This window comes from Ictalurus punctatus, chromosome 2 (assembly GCF_001660625.3).
Source record: "Ictalurus punctatus breed USDA103 chromosome 2, Coco_2.0, whole genome shotgun sequence".
Classification (NCBI taxonomy): Eukaryota; Metazoa; Chordata; class Actinopteri; order Siluriformes; family Ictaluridae; genus Ictalurus; species Ictalurus punctatus.
In genome coordinates this window covers 5,902,187-5,921,589 of record NC_030417.2, presented here as the reverse complement: position 1 = coordinate 5,921,589, position 19,403 = coordinate 5,902,187, and the positions used below count along the sequence as shown (strand labels likewise).

At 41.6% G+C, this 19,403-nt stretch overlaps 1 protein-coding gene across 1 annotated transcript in view; it reads left to right on the top strand.

Annotated features, from left to right (window-relative positions):
- Nucleotides 1–16,502: 16,502 nt before the first annotated feature.
- sh3rf1 (SH3 domain containing ring finger 1) overlaps nt 16,503–19,403 on the top strand; it is a 51,320-nt gene continuing 48,419 nt past the window's right edge. The window contains exons 1-2 of the mRNA XM_017456790.3: nt 16,503–17,048; nt 18,915–19,386. Coding sequence (XP_017312279.1) covers nt 19,036–19,386 — 351 coding nt within the window. The 5' untranslated portion in view covers nt 16,503–17,048; nt 18,915–19,035. The remainder of the gene's footprint in view (nt 17,049–18,914; nt 19,387–19,403) is intronic.

Genomic DNA, 19,403 nt, shown 5'->3' with positions numbered 1-19,403 from the left:
CTGTATTGTCGGGTCTGGTGTCTCTCGTAGATTCTCTATGGGGTTTGGGGCTGGCCAATCAAGCACAGTAATACCACGGTCAGCAAACCAGTTACTAATAGTTTTGGCACTGTGAGCAGGTGCCGAGTCCTGCTGGAAAAGGAAATCAGCATCTCCATGAAGCTCGTCAGCAGATCTAAGCATGAAGTGCTCCAAAAACTCCTGGTAGATGCTGCATCGACTCTCAACTCGAGAAAACACAGTGGACCAACACCAGCAGATGACATGGCACCCCAAATCATCACTGACTGTGGAAACTTCACACTGGACTTCAAGAAGCTTGGATTCCGTTCCTCTCCACTCTTCCTCCAGACTCTGGGACCTTGATTTCCAAATGAAATGCAACATTTACTTTCATCTTTCCCATGATTGTGGTTACATGTACTGAACCAGACTGAGAGATTAAAGACTCAGGAAACCTTTGCAGGTTTTTTGAGGGAATTAGCTGATTAGAACTCTTCTCATTATAAATTCTTTATTCTAATATTTTGAGATGCACCTGTATATACAAATTAAATATGGTTGTTGTTTTGTTTTTTTCTACTACACTACACAGACCAGAAGAGGGCAGTGAAACACCGGTAGAGCAGCAGAAAGTCGAAGAGACAATGCAGAGGATGAAAAAAAGTAAGTTGGGGTTACAAGTATGCTCACCCATTACCTAATTTTAATAATTACGTCTGTCTTAATACGTTTAATGTGTTTGCGTGAGTGTGTGTGGTTCTTCAACAAACACACAGGTCTGCAAAGAAAATATGATTTCATTAGAGATTAGAGATTAGGTTTTTGATCGATTGATATCGATCAACCAAATTAGTGTTAAATGAATATTAGTATTATTCATTGCAGGACATCACAGAACATTAATATCAATACTGTTGCTGGATTGCAGTCTTGATACTGTGCTAGTTTACTAGTAAAAATAGTCAAATACTGATATGTGATGCAAGGTGATACTATATTGTGTAAGCCTAGCATGCAGTTGTCATATATGTTGTCATTCTGTTGAACAAACAACATGAAATGGCAGTGACCTGGACTTATTTCACTATTAATCATGGCAATTAAAGCATAGCAGACAGCAAAGTGTACACTGAAAATATCAAGAAGGGCATTATGTTGTTCTTCATGATAAGCCAATATCGGCCATTGACCCGACAACAAGGGATTCCAGTGCAATAAAAACAAAACCATTCCTTACTTACAGCTGTGCAGAAGTGCTTTTCCAAAGCGGAACAACCTTATTAAATCCAACATACACTATACGCCTACCTATGACCTCATATGTGGTTCTTCCCCAAACATTTGTCACAAAGTTGGAGGCACATGATTGTCTAGGATGTCTTTGTATGCTATAGCTTTACAGTTTCCTTTCACTGGATCTAAGAGGTCCAAACATGTTCCAGCATGACAATGTCCCTATGCACAAAGCAAGCTCCTTGAAGACATGGTTTGCCAAGATTGGAGTGGAAGAAATGGAGTGTCCTGCACAGAGATCTGACCTCAACCCCACTGAACACCTCCTCGCCCGACATCAGTGCCTGATCTCACGAGTGCTCTTGTGGCTGAATGGGCAAAAGCAAAGGGGGACTAAATCTGGAATGGGATTTTGAACACGGACATACGTATGGGTGTGTTGACCAGGTGTCCACATATTTTTGGCCATACGTTATGGCGCTAGTTAATGCACTTTATTTCAAATCAACTCTCTAACTGTATAAAGGAAGAGTCTAGTAGCCTAAGTGTATAAACACAGCATGAATACTCAAGGCAATGGAAATCCTGTGTGCGGGGAGTTTGCATGTTCTCCCCGTGCTTTGAGGGTTTCCTCCGGGTACGCCGGTTTCGTCCCCCAGTCCAAAGACATGCGTTGTAGGCTGATTGGCATTTCCAAATTGTCCATAGTGTGTGAATGGGTGTGCGATTGTGCTCTGCGATGAGTTGGCACCCTGTCCAGGATGTCCACTGCCTTGTGCCCCGAGTTCCCTGGTATAGGCTCCAGGCTCCCCGTAACCCTGTGTAGGATAAGTGGTATGAAAAATGGATGGATGGATGGGTTACAGAGGTTATGGTTAAGTGTTGGTGTACCCATTATTTAGCTATAGTGACACGGTAACAGCATGTTTGGACCATCAATCCAACATGAATGTTGTTCACCACCAGAATCACATGGTTGAGCATTCAAAGTTGGTGGTCCTTTGTTTTTTCCCCCACATCTGAGACATGATTGGTCCTGTGTCCGATCTGGCAGTAAACAGGTGTGCAGTTGTCAAAACATATTCCATTTCACGCACCGTTGTGCTTTTCCGTTTCCCCAGAATATAAACTGGGATCTAAAAAAAAAACAACGCATTTGACATCCTGTAGTGTTTGCAGCTGTAGCATGCGTATGAACTGAATTCTTTATAATCGACACTCACATTAAATCTCTTAACTCGAGCCACTTTTGATATTGGACTATCCTTCCCCTCAGAAATCCCTTCATACTTCTCTAACATGCTTTTGGCAGAACATTACACACTCAAATTGAAGGTTTATTAGAATTTTAATGAATACTGTTATCATACTTGTTTTTAAGACTTTCTTATTCGAGAGCTTCAAAAAAAAGAAAGCACAAACAGGTCCCCCCCCCCCCCCCCTTTGTTCATACATACCCACCAAAATGATCATGTAGCAACAATTCACAGTAATTTGTCTTTGATTTCAGTTCTCCATTCATCTTGTTGTGCTCGGCAGTAGCCTGTCGCTTGGTGTGTTCTAGCCATTTCCACCAATTAGTTCTGCTTCCTTGATGACCCGGCTTCAGTATGCAATTTCAGAGGACCTGCCAGTCTGAAGAGTCCAATGCTACAAGGAAGCCATTTGTGGAGAGTTTAACAGACTAGGGTTATTTTTTATGCTTCTTTTATTCTCTTTTAAATTCAAACTCATACTTTATGTAGTGCATCTGGATGAGCACAGGCGGAAAATGTCAACAAGTTCCCTATACAAAGAAATATGTTCATATTAGTTTACTTATTTAGAACCAGCTTATAATGAAAGTCCAAGGCTAGTTATATGGGATATCCTGAATTCTACACACTCACAGAGGTATTTGTGAATATGTATAGTTCATTTTTTGGGACATGCAGAGCTGCCAACATTGCTAGCAAGAAATTTGACCTCAAAAACCCTAGCATCGGCATGATGCTAAGAATATACAATATATGTGTGGGTAGAACTGAAATTTAACACACAGCACAGTTTACCCTGCATTTTACAACTGACCGACCTGGTTATCCCCCAAAAAAGCAAAATGCTTTTTGTTTTCTGTATAGTACCTATAGAACGAAAATTCTAAACTATAACCATTATGCTCTAACCGTAAACGTCTTATTAAATGAGACAGACTTGAGAAAGTCTTAACAAAGATGTTCTTTGCAACACTGGAACAATGCAATAAAAAGTAATTCCGTTTCCCCTTTAAAGGGAAACTAATCACGCACTCAACTTGTGACCTGATTGCTCCCAAAGTAAAACAGCAATTGACGTCATTTGCCATTTTATCATTCTGATTTATTTGTAATCGTAGCAGGACAGCAGGATGGATCGTCTTTTCAAGCCGTTATCGTTATCATTGTCCTCCCGCTCTCTGCTGCACAATCGTCCCACAAATCCACCTCATTCATCAGTTCCCAGGAGCACGGAACTAATTGACTTCGCCTTTGGATTCCCCCCCGAGGCAGTGTGTTAAGACAATGAAGGAAAGCTTTGTCCTACACACTGTCTTTGCCAAGCTTGTGCCCATGCTCTTATATAGAGAGAAATGAATCAGCAGCTCTGCGTCTTATCTTACTCTGGCTAATTCGTTCAGCTTTGGCAGAGCCTAGTATGTGATTTCCTTGTGTTGGAGGAAGATGTTGTAGTTCCCGCGTTTGATGTTTTCAGAGAGCACAGTATGCAGTCTGCTTTGGTTTGATTGCTGTCATCGATCATGATATACGTCTAGATCACTGTCATTTTTTGTCGTCTATTATTGTTTATTAGCATGATAACGTACACCAGGTCACATAGTATCACCTGATAATGGATGCTCGATGTATTACAAGTAGAATAGGAGATGATTGGTATCCAACATGACTACAATGTTTAGATATTGTCCACAATTGAGTATTCAGTAAACAAACACCATTAAAATTAAAGCTGTAAGCTGCATTTTCGGGGGCCAAGCACATAGACTCAGTGAGCAGCACATTTACAGACGCACTACAATTGTTGCATAAGCAATCACAGGAAAGCTGAGCCATAGCTATAGCCAAAGGGATTCAAGATTATCTTGGTTTATGTTCTGTCTCCACCCCTGTCTTGTGATTGGCTGTTTCCCTTATGTGTCATTCTTGTCATCAGCTGTTCTGTGTTACCGCTTCTGATACATTTGTTTATTTATACCCTCGTGTTTCTACTTTATGTCGCGAAGTGTTTTTCAGTTTTTGCTGCCTGTTCACGTCCGAGCGTTTTGTTCCTGTGTTTTGTGATTGAACTTGTACTGTTCTCTCATTTTTCATATTGTGGATTATACCTGTTAATTGCCGTTTGCTGATCACCTGACCTCTGCCGGGTTTTGCATTTTGACTTTGCATCAGATTTTGGATTTGTCTGCCTGCCTCACTCTTTAAATAAAGCTTTATCTGTACTTGCATCTGTCTGGTCCCCTTTATCTGACAGAACAATTCACCGTCATCATGGATACAGCAGAAAGGCAAGAGGGGTGTTATGCTGGGATGAACATGCCGGCGTTCATTTCCATGAGATTTCTCCAGTGGCTGGACATTGACACTCTGGCTCCATTTGATGGTATTGACAACCACCTGAATGGATTTCTGCTTCGGTGCCAGTTTTATTTTGAGAGCATCTTGAACCCCAAGCCCGAAGAGAAACAGTGGCTTATATTCTTGCCATCCCGTTTCACCGGTGGGGCCCGACAGTGGGTGGAGCTTCTAATCACCACGGGAACCATGGGCCTAGGGATCATAGCTGAGTTCATCTGTTTAATGAGAGTGATCTACGAGAAAGGAGACGTTAAAAAATTTAACCTTGATTTTTTAGGTAGGGCCAGCCTGACGGCTGAACCTTCGTGGCCATTCCCCACATTCTATGAGTGGGAGCCAGAGGTTGATAAGGCAGTCTCCATTCCTGTACAGCTCGAACCAGAGGTCAACAGGGCAGCCTCTCCTGCTGAACTCTAACCAAAGGTCAACTTGGCAACATCATCTCCAGAGCTCCAACCTGAGACCAACTAGGTGGTCGCTCCTGCCAAGCTCCAGCCAGAGGTCCTTGAGGCGACCTCATCTACAGAGCTCCAGTCTGCGACCAACGAGGTGGTCCTGCTCCTGCTGGAGGCTGACAGCATAGCCTCCCAAGTTCTGCTCCAGTTAGAGGTCGATGGCACGGCCTACCAAGTTCTGGTCCTGCCAGAGGCCTGATGGAGCGGCCTCCCAAGCCATGTTCCTGCCAGAGGCCGTCGGAGTGGCCTCCCAAGCCATGTTCCTGCCAGAGGCCGATGTAACTGCCTACCAAGTTCTGCTCCTGCCTAAGGCCGACAAGACGGCTTCACACATCTTGCTCCAGTCTGAGGCCAACAATGCAACTTCCCAAGCCATGCTCATGCCAGAGACTAATGTCACAGTTTTCCATGACATGCTTAAGTAAGAGGTTGACGGGACAACCTACCAAGCTCTGCTCACACCTGAGCAGAGATACAGCCTCCAACGACCTGCTCAAGCCAGAGATCGACGAGATGGTCTGCCAAGTCCTGTTCACATCAGACGTCAATAAGATGCCCATGCCATGTCCCTTCCTGAGGCCAGCAACGAGGCCTCGCACAACCAGCTCATGCCTAACAGCCTCTCAAGCCTTGTTCCTCCCTCATGACCTCGGCGAGCCTGCCCCAGCCTGTTATATCTATTATATGGACAAAACCCACTGGGAGGTGGAGCTTTGGTAGGCGCTTCAGGAGAAGAGCCATTGGGCATGGGATCGTGTTCTGTCACGGCTATCCCCTCATGAAGCATGACAGTTTGTGTATTTAAACCCCTCATGTGTCTTTGTCTGGCATGAAGTATTGAGTTTCTGTGTGTTGCTGCACTGAGCTGTACTGAGCCTTTGTACCGTACTGAGCCTTTGTTCATTGTTCTTGTTTCATGGTTTTTGATCTCGTTTTTGTATACTTTGCCTAGTTTTGCCCGTTAGTTGATCGCCTGACCTGGTTTTGGACATTGATATTGCTGTTCGATTTGGATTCGTCTGCCTGCCCTTTTAATAAAGCATTTTACTGCATTTGCATCCATCTGCACTCACTTTACGATACAACGTAGATTGGACAAAATTTGGAGGAGGAGTAGCAAAAAAAGGCACTTGGATGGAAGAATTTTTAGCATGTTATTGTTACTATTAACCAGTAAGTAGTGCTGTCACGAAATTTGTTGCATAGCCTCAGTGCATGGCCTAGAAAATGTCTACCAAGGTTAGTGTCAGTGTGCAAGGTCATTGCCTCACTTCCTGTTTAGTGGCTTCGCCATCAGATTTGTTGTCACATTACAGGCAAACCATTTGGAATATCAGCATTCCTTTCATAACATTTGACCAGGTTGCTCTGAGTATGATGTTTGAAAAATGTGATTGTTGATTGGACACAATTTGTAGGAGTAGTGGAAAAACAGTTTTTTACTAAATCCAAGATGGTGGAAAATCTAATTAGCCAGATATTGACGTCATAGGGTGCATTGAACTTGTCTCGACCCAGGGAATCCATCCATGGCTTTTAAATTCTGGACACACAGTTCAAAAGGTATGCCCATAAATGTACTTCCAAATTAGGCCAAAATTTGACCCAGTGGTGGTACTAGAGCATGGGCAGCACTTGGCCCAAATTTGGTTCGACTGTTCCTTAGACCCTCCCCAATCAGTGTGCCACATTTCACAACTATTTACCAGCCGGTTCTATGGGCAGCCATAGACAACCTAGGCAGAAGAAGAAGAAAGGGTAGAATAACAATAGGGTGTCTACGCACCTTGGCCCCTAATTAGCATAGAATTAATTATGGACATAACAGCATAAGCAATTCAGTTCAAACTGATATTTTTTTAGAGAATGTATGTTTGTCTGTATTATAACTGTCTGGTTGCATTTTTCTGGCAACAGAAAATCTCTCCACCCATATTTGACATACTCTTTTCTTTATGTGTTCTATTTTTATTCTTACTTTGTTCACATTCGTGCTGCATGTTTTTAATGCCTGATTCTGATCTGATTACAGCAGGCCATTAAACCCAGTCCAGCTCTGATACACTGATACAGCAGGCCATTAAACCCAGTCCAGCTCTGGCTTCCTCCTATATATGAGCACAATTTAAAGCCCGAATCTGTAATTCCATTTTTATGGATGGATCAGTTGTCATGGCCACATGGAATGGAGGTGTTCAAGCTGCAAGGAATCACTTAATCCGGTATTCCGCCTGTCAGGGTTCACTCATTTGTCATCTCACTGTCTTTTTTATAGGCAATAACACAGCTGTCATATAAATAATGAGTGAGTCTTCCGCACACTAGGAGGAAAAGCAGCTCCATTTTTATTTGTGCTGGGGTGCAAACATGCAAAATTTATATTTATAATCTTCATATAATTGCTGTTATCATGTCCTGTCCAACAATATTACAACAGTCAACATCTGAATTCTAATTAAAGGAGTTCTTCAGCATTTTTATTCAGCACATCTGTAGCGAAGGTATAAATACCACAGTCAAGTATAGAGAGAAAAGATCAGAAGGTTGGTTTGCTTGAATCTTAATTAGAAAGTCCAAAGGCTGTTCATGTCAATAAAGGTTAGAAATATTCTATATAATGCAAATCCGAGAAAAAATAGGGCGGTTCCTATGCTGTTTTATCCAGCTCTGGAGCAATAATTACAGTTATTTACATGTTCCTTAAGGTTTTGTGGCCAAACTACATTGTTGGAGATACATAACCATATATACATTCATATCCTCTAAAAAAAAAAAAAAAAAAAGCAGCCCTATCTTTGAAAGAATTAATTATAAAGACTTGGATTGTATTTTACATATAGCCTTAATAGCCTTAATTCATAAATACAGTCTCCTCCAAAACTATTGGAACGGCATGGCCAATTCATTTGTTTTTGCTGTAGACTGAAGACATTTGTGTTTGAGATGAAAAGATGGATATGAGATGACAGTTTAGGATTTCCACTGTTGTTTCCTTGTATTTACATCTAGATGTGTTAAACAACATAAAACAGAACAATTTTATTTTGGACCACCCAATTTATAGTTGAGCAAAAGTATAGGAACAGATATATCGCCATATAAATACCAGGAAATAAAAGTTGAAATTCCAATCTTTCTTCTCATATTAATCTCAAACGTCTTCAGAATACAGCAAAAACAAATGACTTGGCCGTTGCAATAGTTTTGGAGGGGATGTAAATCCATGTTTCACTTGTACGTGATTCAGATAAATGGTTATGTGTGGAATCCAACAACTGACCCGCATTATATGCGAATTTTGAATTACATGCATTATTTGCTTTGTTTTGTTAAGTAATGCTTTGAGAATCCAGCATAAATGTGATAAATAAGGAATAAAACAGGTGTACTGTTAAAAATTATCAATGATTGAGTGGTGTGATGCCACCTAGATTGTTTACTTATAACAGCATGCCCTGAAGTGTTTTTACAAAGTTTTATAAAATATCTTTACAAAGACAAAAAAAAACCAACTTACTGTGTGACTGAGAAACTGAAAAGTACAAACTCCTCTGTCCCAAAGACAGAAAAATTTACTGACACTGGGGACTCCTTCCAAAAATGTTAAATAAGCATCTCCTCGGAAATGTATACAAATTTGTTAAACGACACAAAATGTTTATTATTAGACTTGGATTATGTTCTGTCGACCATACAAGTTCCTGTGAATGAGTTGTTGCTATAGAAACAATGGCGTATTGGCAGCAAGATCTGCTTACTAAATCCTTACACAATACTGAAGATACAGTATTAAGTTTCTTACGTGTGTGTGTGTGTGTGTATTGAAAATCACTTGTGCTCTTGTGTAGTTCTAAAAATAATCCCTACTTCAGCTATAATTAGCTTGGCGATTTATCAAAGGAGCACATCGTTTTGGGGGTCATCCAGGGCGTCACCCTTCCCTCAGGGCGTGTGCTAAATGTCTCCAAGCAACAGTGACATATAACTTGAAGGTTACTGCCAGGGCCAATGAGATCGCAGATGCCAGCCAAGGGCCAAGATATCATAAATCAGCCTCATTTTATTACCTGTATCCCCACACACTCACAACGCCTCTCTCTCTCCCCAGTTCACCCTCCTAGAATGCAGTGTCCTCAAACTCATGGAGATCAGCGTAAATCACTCGGTTTTTATTGTTCTCTCCCTCTGCCCTTGCACTCTTCACACCGCAATCCTTCTGCTTTACTGCAGTGCTCTATAATGGGCCAGTGGTGTGGGCAGAATAGACTGAAAAAAAAGGAAATCCATTACAATGAAGAGAGAGGTTCTAATATGTAGACACACGTGCATTGAGAACACGCATTAAGGAATCTTCACATGCACCCACACTTCATTCTTTCTCCATCTCCATTTACTTTTAACTGAACCATCAGGAGTACTACTATGGAGTGTGACATGAACAATAACTTCAATGCTGAACAGGGGCATCCCCAAAATAGGCAGAGTTGTGATATTGTCACAGTGAAGTATCTTCATACACTCTTCATTTAACATTACAAATCTCTTTGTGCAAACACGCATGCAATCCCTACGTCCACTCACTAATGACTCCCACTGATTGTCAAATTTGTAGCTTGTAGCAGACATGACACGATCTCGAGTTGAGAAGATGATAAAAACATGAGATCCTAGTGAATTATTTTTTTGAAATGGTCTAGGAGAAACCCTGTCCAGGGTGTACCCCGCCTTGTGCCCGATGCTCCCTGGGATAGGCTCCAGGTTTCCCGTGACCCTGAAGGAAGGATAAACGGCATAGAAGATGGATGGATGGTCTAGGAGAATGAAAGCCCTGTGGTGCTCTTGTGGTGCCCACATTAAACTGGTTATGTTGCACATTTGCCCTGTATCCCAATAATATTTTCAACATACCTTTGTCAATTTCTCCATAGCCATTCAAAAAGGTCTTCTGTATAATTTATTCATTTAAAATATTGTTAGACAACCACTTAGACTACCAACATATTGAGTCATAATAACTGGACTTGCCTAGAAGGCTTTGAGATTTGATGCAATTTCCTTGTCAAGCATAGCCAATCTGCCTACCTGCATTCTTTTGGACAGTGGGAGGAAATCCACACCAATATGGGAAGAACTTGCAAAACTCTAGTTAATCAGTATCCTGAGCTCAGGATCGGACCCAGGATCAGGAGCTTTGGGGCAGCACCACTACCCATTGCCCCACCATGCTGCCCTAACATCTAATTAGTTTCAAATTTCAGGTGTTTGGTTTTAGGTAGGGGGGGCACAGTGGATTAGTTGTTACCATGTTTGCCTTGCACCTCCAGAGTTGGAGGTTCGATTCCCACTTCCGCCCTGTGTGCATGGAGCTTGCATACAACCCCCATGCTTCGGGGGTTTCCTCGGGGTACTCCGGTTTCCTCCCCCAGTCCAAAGATATGTGGTTTAGGCTGATTGGCATTTCCAAATTGTCTCGATTGTGTCCTGTGAAGGGATTGTACCCTGTCCAGTGTTGTGTAGGATAAGTGGTATGGAAAATGCATGGATGGTTTTAGGTAGCCAGTTACTCTGTCTATGTTTAACAGATTAACAATCTAAAGGATTTTACCCCTTAGAATGATTTGTGAAAGCGAAGCCCTTCTGTTGTCAGGTACTTGGTGGTTGTGTAGCCGGGTTTTGTCAGAGCAAGAAACCCAGTAAACTCTTGATGATGTTAGGCATAACCTTTTATTAAAGGGAGTACACTGTGCTTACTATCAAGTGTAATATGAAAAAAATATTTTAAAACTATTAAGTCCTCTTGTCCTTGTGCTGCAACTGGCCACTTGCGACTATGACACGTTCATAAGTCATAAGGGGAAGTCAACGAGTGCGTGTTTAATGTTTAATGGTCTCTAATTATTGTGAACACACTCTGCTTGGCTTTCATCTTGAACAGGTCCCTTACCCTAGTGTGTGAGATAAAGTCTTATAAGATGAGATAGTAGCGATACACAGCAAAGAGCTAATAAATCTGAGGCTATTCACTGGTGATGTGACCTTCTGATGTTTTGTGATCTCTGACTTGAATGTGACCTGACGAGTGGGTTTAAGCTGAGAGACTGTGTTCTTGATCTTTGATGTGTATATATTACAGATAGCTGTTTTAGTCCTACTGCATGCCATTGTTATTCTGGAAATCACCGGGTCTTGCCTTAAGTCCTAGAACGTTTTTGATGAAGGGCCAGGGCTTCAGTTACAAGGATGAAACCTGCCTTTGTTTCGAGAGAACAGGGGGAAATTTAGACATAAGGGCTTCAGGGACTTGGTGTTTTCTGCTATAACTCACTGATTAGTGTAATATAAATCCTGGAGATTCTGTTTATGTCTTTGTGTTCAAGTTGAGACTGAAGTATCATAATGATCTGGCAATCTTCAAACAGCAATGAAGATGTGATGTAACGCACACGTTAACTAGCGTGTGTGTGTGTGTGTGTGTGTGTGTGTGTGTGTGTGTGTGCGTGTGTGTGTGTGTGGCAGTCTGGCAAGCAGCTGGAAATCTGACCTTTGAGCAGCCAGGTGGAATACCTGTTGAAAAGCTTTGATAAATGGAGCTGCAATGCCGCCTTCATTACTACACCGTGTGTCTGAATGCACTTAGCACCAGTTAGGTACATATCTATCATGACTGTAATTACATTGGGAATTTCTGTATGAATTTTGATATTTACTGGTGTTATTGTAGTCAGACATGATTCAGCACCTCCCATGTTGTGGTCTGAAACCATGTCAGTCTTTTACCTCACTCCTCACTGTGGTCGGATCTGCTTTGTCGTTGTGTTGAACAGTATTTCAGCAGTAAATCCGAACTTACAGTAAGTCACCATAGATTTGATTCTTTTACTTAGCTAGTCTTGAACTGCATTGTTTATGCACTGTTAACCGGGAGAAATGTTACCTTTAAATCATAGGCTACAAAATAGCTACAATGCTAGTAAACATGTTAAGTAGCTCATTTAACTAGCTAGCTAATGTATTATTTAACATTAGAAGTTTTACAAGTGTTTGACTAGGCAATTTTCTAGCTAGCGTGAACACTGATAAATATGTCCTTAATAAAATGTACTTTCTGTGATGTAATTTGCTGGTATGTCATGTTCAAAAGCAGAAGATTAGCAAGGCAAAAATCCAGGACTATTAGTGAATTAAATAAAAAGGAATATTATTTATGTATGAATATTTTATGTTAACATTTCCAATCAAATTCTAGTAGCTTTTGCTGAGGAATGCTACAAACTATAAAATGTAGGCTACGAACTAACTAGCTATCATTTTGCTGGAAAACAAGTTAAAGTAATTAGCTACGTTAGCTAGCTAGTATCTCAGTTAACATTATTGCTAGGAATTTTTTTTTTGTTTGTTTCTTTTTTTTTTTTCAGGGCTAGGAAGTTTGCTAGCTATGTGTACATTTTCAATGATTCACTTTTGAGACCCAATTAAAATAATAAAGCCATTTCCTGACAAAATCCTACAATTTAGGCACCAGATTCTTTAGTTAGCAGCAGTAATGTCAGTTGAGTCAGATGAGCATCCCTGCTCCAATTTATTAAATATATTCTGTTTTAAATACTTCAAAGGAAACTACGTGATAATGATGATAATGATCTTTAAATTAAGTGAGCCAAAACCCATGGAGATATCAGCATTTCACAGTTCAACATCCAACATGCGGAAATATATAGCTACAGGTTAGCCGGTAGCTACCTGAGTGAGCTAGACTAGATCGATATTTTACAGTATGAAAGCTCCATATTAAACCTCTTAACCTGCCACTTAGATGTTTGGTAGCGATTTTACAGCCATCTTTGGTGGATAGCTAACAATGGAGCTAGAATGTATAAATTAACATGAGCTCGCAAACCTAGCAAGCTACTGATTTCATTAATTTAGCTAGCCAGCTAATTATGCATACAAATTATGTATCGTGTATCTGTACTGTTGATAATGTTGTGTCGTTTGTAGACAGATAAAAAAAAAGTCATTTGTAGAGTAGTTAATCAAGTCATTTTTCACCAGGCGACTTATTTATTCTTATTTGAGTAATTTTTTTTGATGACTACTTTTACTTTTACTGCACTGCCACCAGGTGGGATCCACTCCTTTACACACCAATGAGCATATTGCTGCGTCCCAATTTGCCTACTATCTGCCCTAAATAGTATCTGAAATTTAGAATTAGTGTGTCCCAAATCGTAGTATGTTGAAATGAGTATCCCAAAAGTACCCGGATGGTCTAGTATTTCTGGTAGATTTTCAAAGTGTGGATCCATGGACACTTTTTCAGCTGATATTGCCCACAACTCCTTGTGCAAGGGAGGGAGGAGGAGTTTTGTGACTGTTTGCTTTGCTGAATTCAACCTGCAAACATGGCGGTCGAGTGTAAAGTCAATGATGTGTCTTCAGTATTTAAGCGCAAAACTTAAATGTTAAGCACTACCCAAAGTTTTATATTAATTATGTAATATAAATTATATAAGCAATAATGAATGATGAAAAGCTGAAATGCAATAAGGAGTTCATTTACAGTGACAGTGTGCGTAACTAGGCAACAACGTTCTCTTCCGTTACAAGACGTGTTCGTTTTTTTGTGATTGAATGCTTGATTTTGCTGCAAACGAGACCTTTTAGATGTACTCATGTTTGATGCACATGAATCAAAGAGGGCTTTGGCTGAGTGTGCATTGTGATGAGGTCACATGACACGTCTTGGCCCAAATCTGCGGAAAATCTGCATTCATTTTGAAAAATTGCAGGCTCCTCCGAATATTGCGGAGTTTTCATAATTTTATGTTAATTTCTGCGATCGCAAAATCATGACATCCTGGAGGTACTGGTTAGTATGTCCCAGTACTTCCATACTCTTTTGCTACCCACTCAGAATGTACAGTTGCAATCGAAATGATTCAACCCCCATTGCAAATCAGGTTTATTGTCAAAATTTACAGACTTTCAGCTGTTTGCAACGAACAAATCAAACAAAAGCAATTGAAGTAGTTCAACACAACGAACGCTTCAAGTGGTTTCCCCAAATTCAACTGAAAATGCAACTTATAATGACTTCTCCAGTCTCAAAATTATTCAACCCCTTCATGGTAAGCATCTTTAGTACTTAGTAGAGCACCCTTATGCTGTTCTGACCTGCTGCAAATGAGATGCAGAGCTTCTGGCAGTGTTCCTGAGGAATCTTATCCCATTCCTCATGAGCAATGGCGTCCAGTTCAATAATATTCTTGGGTTTGCGTGCTGCAACCGCCTTCTTCAAATCCCACCAGAGATTTTCTACGTGGTTCAAGTCAGGTGACTGTGATGGCCCTGTAGAATCTTCCAGGACTTCTTCTGCAACCAAGCCTTGGTGGAATTTGAGGTATGCTTGGGATCATCGTCCTGTTGGAATGTTCGATGACGCCCAAGCTTCAGCTTCCTCACAGACGGCATGATGTTTTCTACTAGGATTTCCTGATACTTCAATGAATCCATCTCACCTTCCACATGGTGCATGTTTCCAGTGTAAGAGGATGCAAAGCAGCCCCAGATCATCACCGAGCCACCACCATGCTCGACTGTGGACAGAGTGTTCTTTCTTCATTCTTCTTCCTCCAGACGTACCGCTGATCCATCGTCCCGAAAAGTTCCAGTTTTGTTTCATCGCTTCACAGAACAGAATCCCAAAACGTCTGTGGCTTATTTATATGATTTTGAGCGACTTTTCTTGTGCTTTTGGGTCAGAAGTGGTGTACGTCTTGGAGTTCTGGCATGGAAACCTTCTGCGTTTAGTACGCACCTTACTGAGCTCACTGAAACCTCAGTGCCTGTTGCCACCAAGTTTTGCTGCAGGTCTTCAGAAATCTGCTTGCAGCCGTTGATAGCTTCCTTTTTCTGCCCCGTCCAGGTATTTCATACATTTTCTGTCCCTGGAAGTTCAGGTATTTCATGTGTTCCAGCTCAAGCACACCTGGTGCAACTAATGAAGCGCTTGATTACTTGCATCAGGTGTGCTTGAGACAACACTTGTTTTGCATATTTGTGCTGTTGTGAGGGATTCTATTCATGGGACTGGCGCAGAAGAGCCATCAGATTGTGTGCCCCATAGTACGTACGGATTGTATTCATGCTTACCACTTATACTGATTAGTACGCAATGTATCAACGGCCAAGCAGTAGGTACTGAATTGAACGCAGTAGGTACTGAATTGAACGCAGTAGGTACTGAATTGAACGCAATAGGTACTGAATTTAATGCAGAAGGTACTGAATTGAACGCAGCAGGTCCTGAATTGAACGCAGCAGGTACTGAATTGAAAGCAGCAGGTCCTGAATTGAACGCAGCAGGTACTGAATTGAAAGCAGCAGGTCCTGAATTGAACGCAGTAGGTACTGAATTGAAAGCAGCAGGTCCTGAATTGAACGCAATAGGTCCTGAATTGAACGCAGCAGGTACTGAATTGAAAGCAATAGGTACTGAATTTAATGCAGAAGGTACTGAATTGAACGCAGCAGGTCCTGAATTGAACGCAGCAGGTACTGAATTGAAAGCAGCAGGTCCTGAATTGAACGCAGCAGGTACTGAATTGAATGCAGTAGGTACTGAATTGAACGCAGTAGGTACTGAATTGAACGCAATAGGTACTGAATTTAATGCAGAAGGTACTGAATTGAACGCAGCAGGTCCTGAATTGAACGCAGCAGGTACTGAATTGAAAGCAGCAGGTCCTGAATTGAACGCAGCAGGTACTGAATTGAACGCAGTAGGTACTGAATTGAAAGCAGCAGGTCCTGAATTGAACGCAGTAGGTACTGAATTGAATGCAGTAGGTACTGAATTTAATGAAGCAGGTCCTGAATTGAACGCAGTACATACTGAATTGAACACAGTAGGTACTGAATTGAACGCAGCAGGTCCTGAATTGAACGCATTAGTTACTGAATTGAACGTAGTAGGTAGTGAATTGAACGCAACAGGTCCTGAATTGAACGCAGTAGGTACTGAATTGAACGCAGAAGGTAATGTTATAGTATGCGATTTAAGACGTAGCCTTTGCGTCTGCATTTGGGTCACAACCTGAAGCAGTGTCTCAATCGAAGTGGGCGGAGACTACAAACTAAATATTTCCAGAATGTACTCTGGACAACACAGCAGTTTCTTTTCCCTTGTACAACGTCAGCTACTTCAGTATACTTGGAAAAATGTAAACATTTCCGAAACTAACGAGTTTGTTTTTCATATAAACATTTCGTGTCGCTTTGAAAACAAGACTGGCTTTGTTTTTAATTTTTTTATTTTTTAAATTTTAATTATTATTGTTTCTTTTTGTTTTTTTTTTATCCTCCCTCCCGCCTGACAGCCCTTCTCATATGTCTGCGTGTCCCACAACATCAACTCAGTTGATCATGGCGCTTGGACGCGGCGGGGTCTCGGTGCTCTGGCTTTTCCGTTGTTTTCCTTAAACTATTCCAAACACAAGCTCTCGGACTCGGATCAACAAATACAGCAGTGAAGTAGACCCACTTATTTCTGACCTCAGGACCCCGGATGTGAACATGTAAACGTCTGGTTCGACTCCAGGATCGAGATTTCAGGCTCGTTTTTCCTTTTCCTTTTCCCAAGTTTCCCAGTTTTAACTCGGAAAGCGACTGTTCCTGGAAGAGGAAGAAGAGGAGGAGGGAAGGAGAAGAAGGGAAAGAAGGAAAAGAAGGAGAGGCCGTGTTTAAGGTAAAAAAAAAAAAAAGAATGTTCTAGAAGTTATACTCATGGAACTGAATTAGTACTTAGGGATTTGGGATATCAAAGTCATGTAGTAAGTGTGTGTGTGTGTGTGTGTGTGAGTGTGAGAGAGAGGGAGAGAGAGAGAGAGACACTTCAGCTGTATGTATGTAAGAGAGAACGCATGTGATATTGCGGCAAAGTTTAAAATTGCCCTTGTATTTTAGATCTGTCCTTATTGTTTGTTTGTTTTGTTTGTTTTTGTTTATGTTTGTTTACTCTAGATGAAGTTTTGTTTCTGGTTACATTTGTAACGTTGCACGGAAACAAGGTTGGTTAATGATAGCCTGGGAACAACACTGTTGTGTGTTTTTTTTTCTAACGCTAACTACATGTTACAGCCTCGGTTACTTATTATCCGTTTATGTTTACTTCGCGTGTGTAAAAGAAAGCCCTCGGGAATATTCGGCTTTTTTCGGATTTCGGTTCATCTCCTCCAGGAGGAAGCTCGTCAGCCTCCAGGAAGCTTGCTACAAAGATTTTTTTAAACATGAATGGCCAAAGTAGAGCTTTCAATAAAGCTTTATAGTATTTACTTCTCTATTTAATTTCTAACTGTAGTGTATTTTGTGTGTGTGTGTGTGTGTGTGTGTGTGTGTGTGTGTGTGTGTGTGTGTATTGGTGCTTGTGAAATGCAGAGGGAGAAGGAATGTTTTACCAAGCTGAGCAGTTTAAAGGGACATTGTGTTCATCTTTGAGGCAGGAAAAGATCTAAAAGTTTTCTCAGTTTTTAATTTGATATTTTTTAAATAGTGCTGAGTCACAGATTAAGGTGAATGAATGAATGAATGAATGTGTTGTGTTTTTTTAAGACTTCATAAACAACATCCTGTCCTATAATGTATTTAAAACTAGTACACTACATGAGGTGCCATTATATTCGCACACACTTTTTCAATTTGTCCGTAGTAATCTATGTGGTTTAGGTAAGAATTGATTTGATGCTGGTCGTGTACTCGTCTCACCAGCTGCCAGCTCACACACGTGTGTGTGTGTGTGTGTGTGTGTGTGTGTGTTAGCCTTTTGTCTGCCTGTTGGCTGGGTACCGGTGATTTTTGTAACATGCTATAAGGTCCTTTGTTTGAGGAGGTCTTTTAATGCTAATAGAATGGGTTTCGCAGGTCTGGAAGGTTGTTTTCTCTCGCCGGCTGAAATCTGACTCTCGCTGAGGTGTTCAAGCGATTTTCTTTTTTTTCTTTTTTTTTTTTTTTTTTTTTGTTTTGATGATGGAGTTTTCCCTAAACACACTACATTCCACAGAGTATCCGATATCGTACCTCGTTAGAAGCACAAACAGTTGAAGTTCGTATGGCGGTGGAGGAGGGATATTTACTGGATTGTGACCTGTTAATGCGGACTAAATTTCTTTATTCGGGTTAATCTATTCATTCATTCATTCATTCATTCATTCGTTCAGCTTCATCCTGGTCAGAGTAACAGTGGATCCAGAGTCTATCCCGGGAATACTGAATAAGAATACAGGAATACGGGAATAAGGTGGGGATACATCCTGAATTCCAGGATGTCAGTCTATCGCGTTTATACGTATTTAGTATAGTCAATCCACCTGCCCATCTGGCAAAACCCGAGAACCCAGAAGAACCCAGAAGAACCCAACAGGGGGTTCATACGTAGAAACGCCACACAGACAGTATCCGTGGTGCAATCAGGGATTCTGGAGCTGTGACGCAGCAACACTTCTCACTGCATCGCTGTTCGTCTCTGTAATTAATGGACTAAATGTATCTTTACTGCACCCAAGTCTGTGTATCTTTGTTCCTGTAACGTTGCCACTTTATTCCTGTCTCTTTGCAGTGCCTGGTAATAAAGCAACAATGGTTGTGGTATGGGAGTGACATGAGAGCTGAGGTGAACCTCGACACTCTCGCACCAAAAAATGTGTCTGTCTCATCCGAGAGGCCAGTTGGAGTGAACAATGGACGAATCGGCCCTGCTGGATCTGCTTGAGTGCCCGGTGTGCCTAGAACGGCTGGACGCCACCGCCAAGGTCCTGCCGTGCCAGCATACGTTCTGCCGCCGCTGCCTGCTCGGCATCGTGGGATCGCGTGGCGAGCTGCGATGCCCTGAATGTCGCACGCTCGTGGAGAGCGGCGTGGACGAGTTGCCCAGCAATATCCTCCTCGTGCGCTTGCTCGACGGCATCAAGCAACGACCCTGGCGAGCAGGCACGGGTTGTACCAATGGCTTGGCTGGTGGGGGGGTTAGAGAGCACGCGAACCCAGGAGCGCAGCCCCAAAGAGCTCAGACCAAAAGCACTGCGGTCAGGGTGAGTTGAGGGTTTAT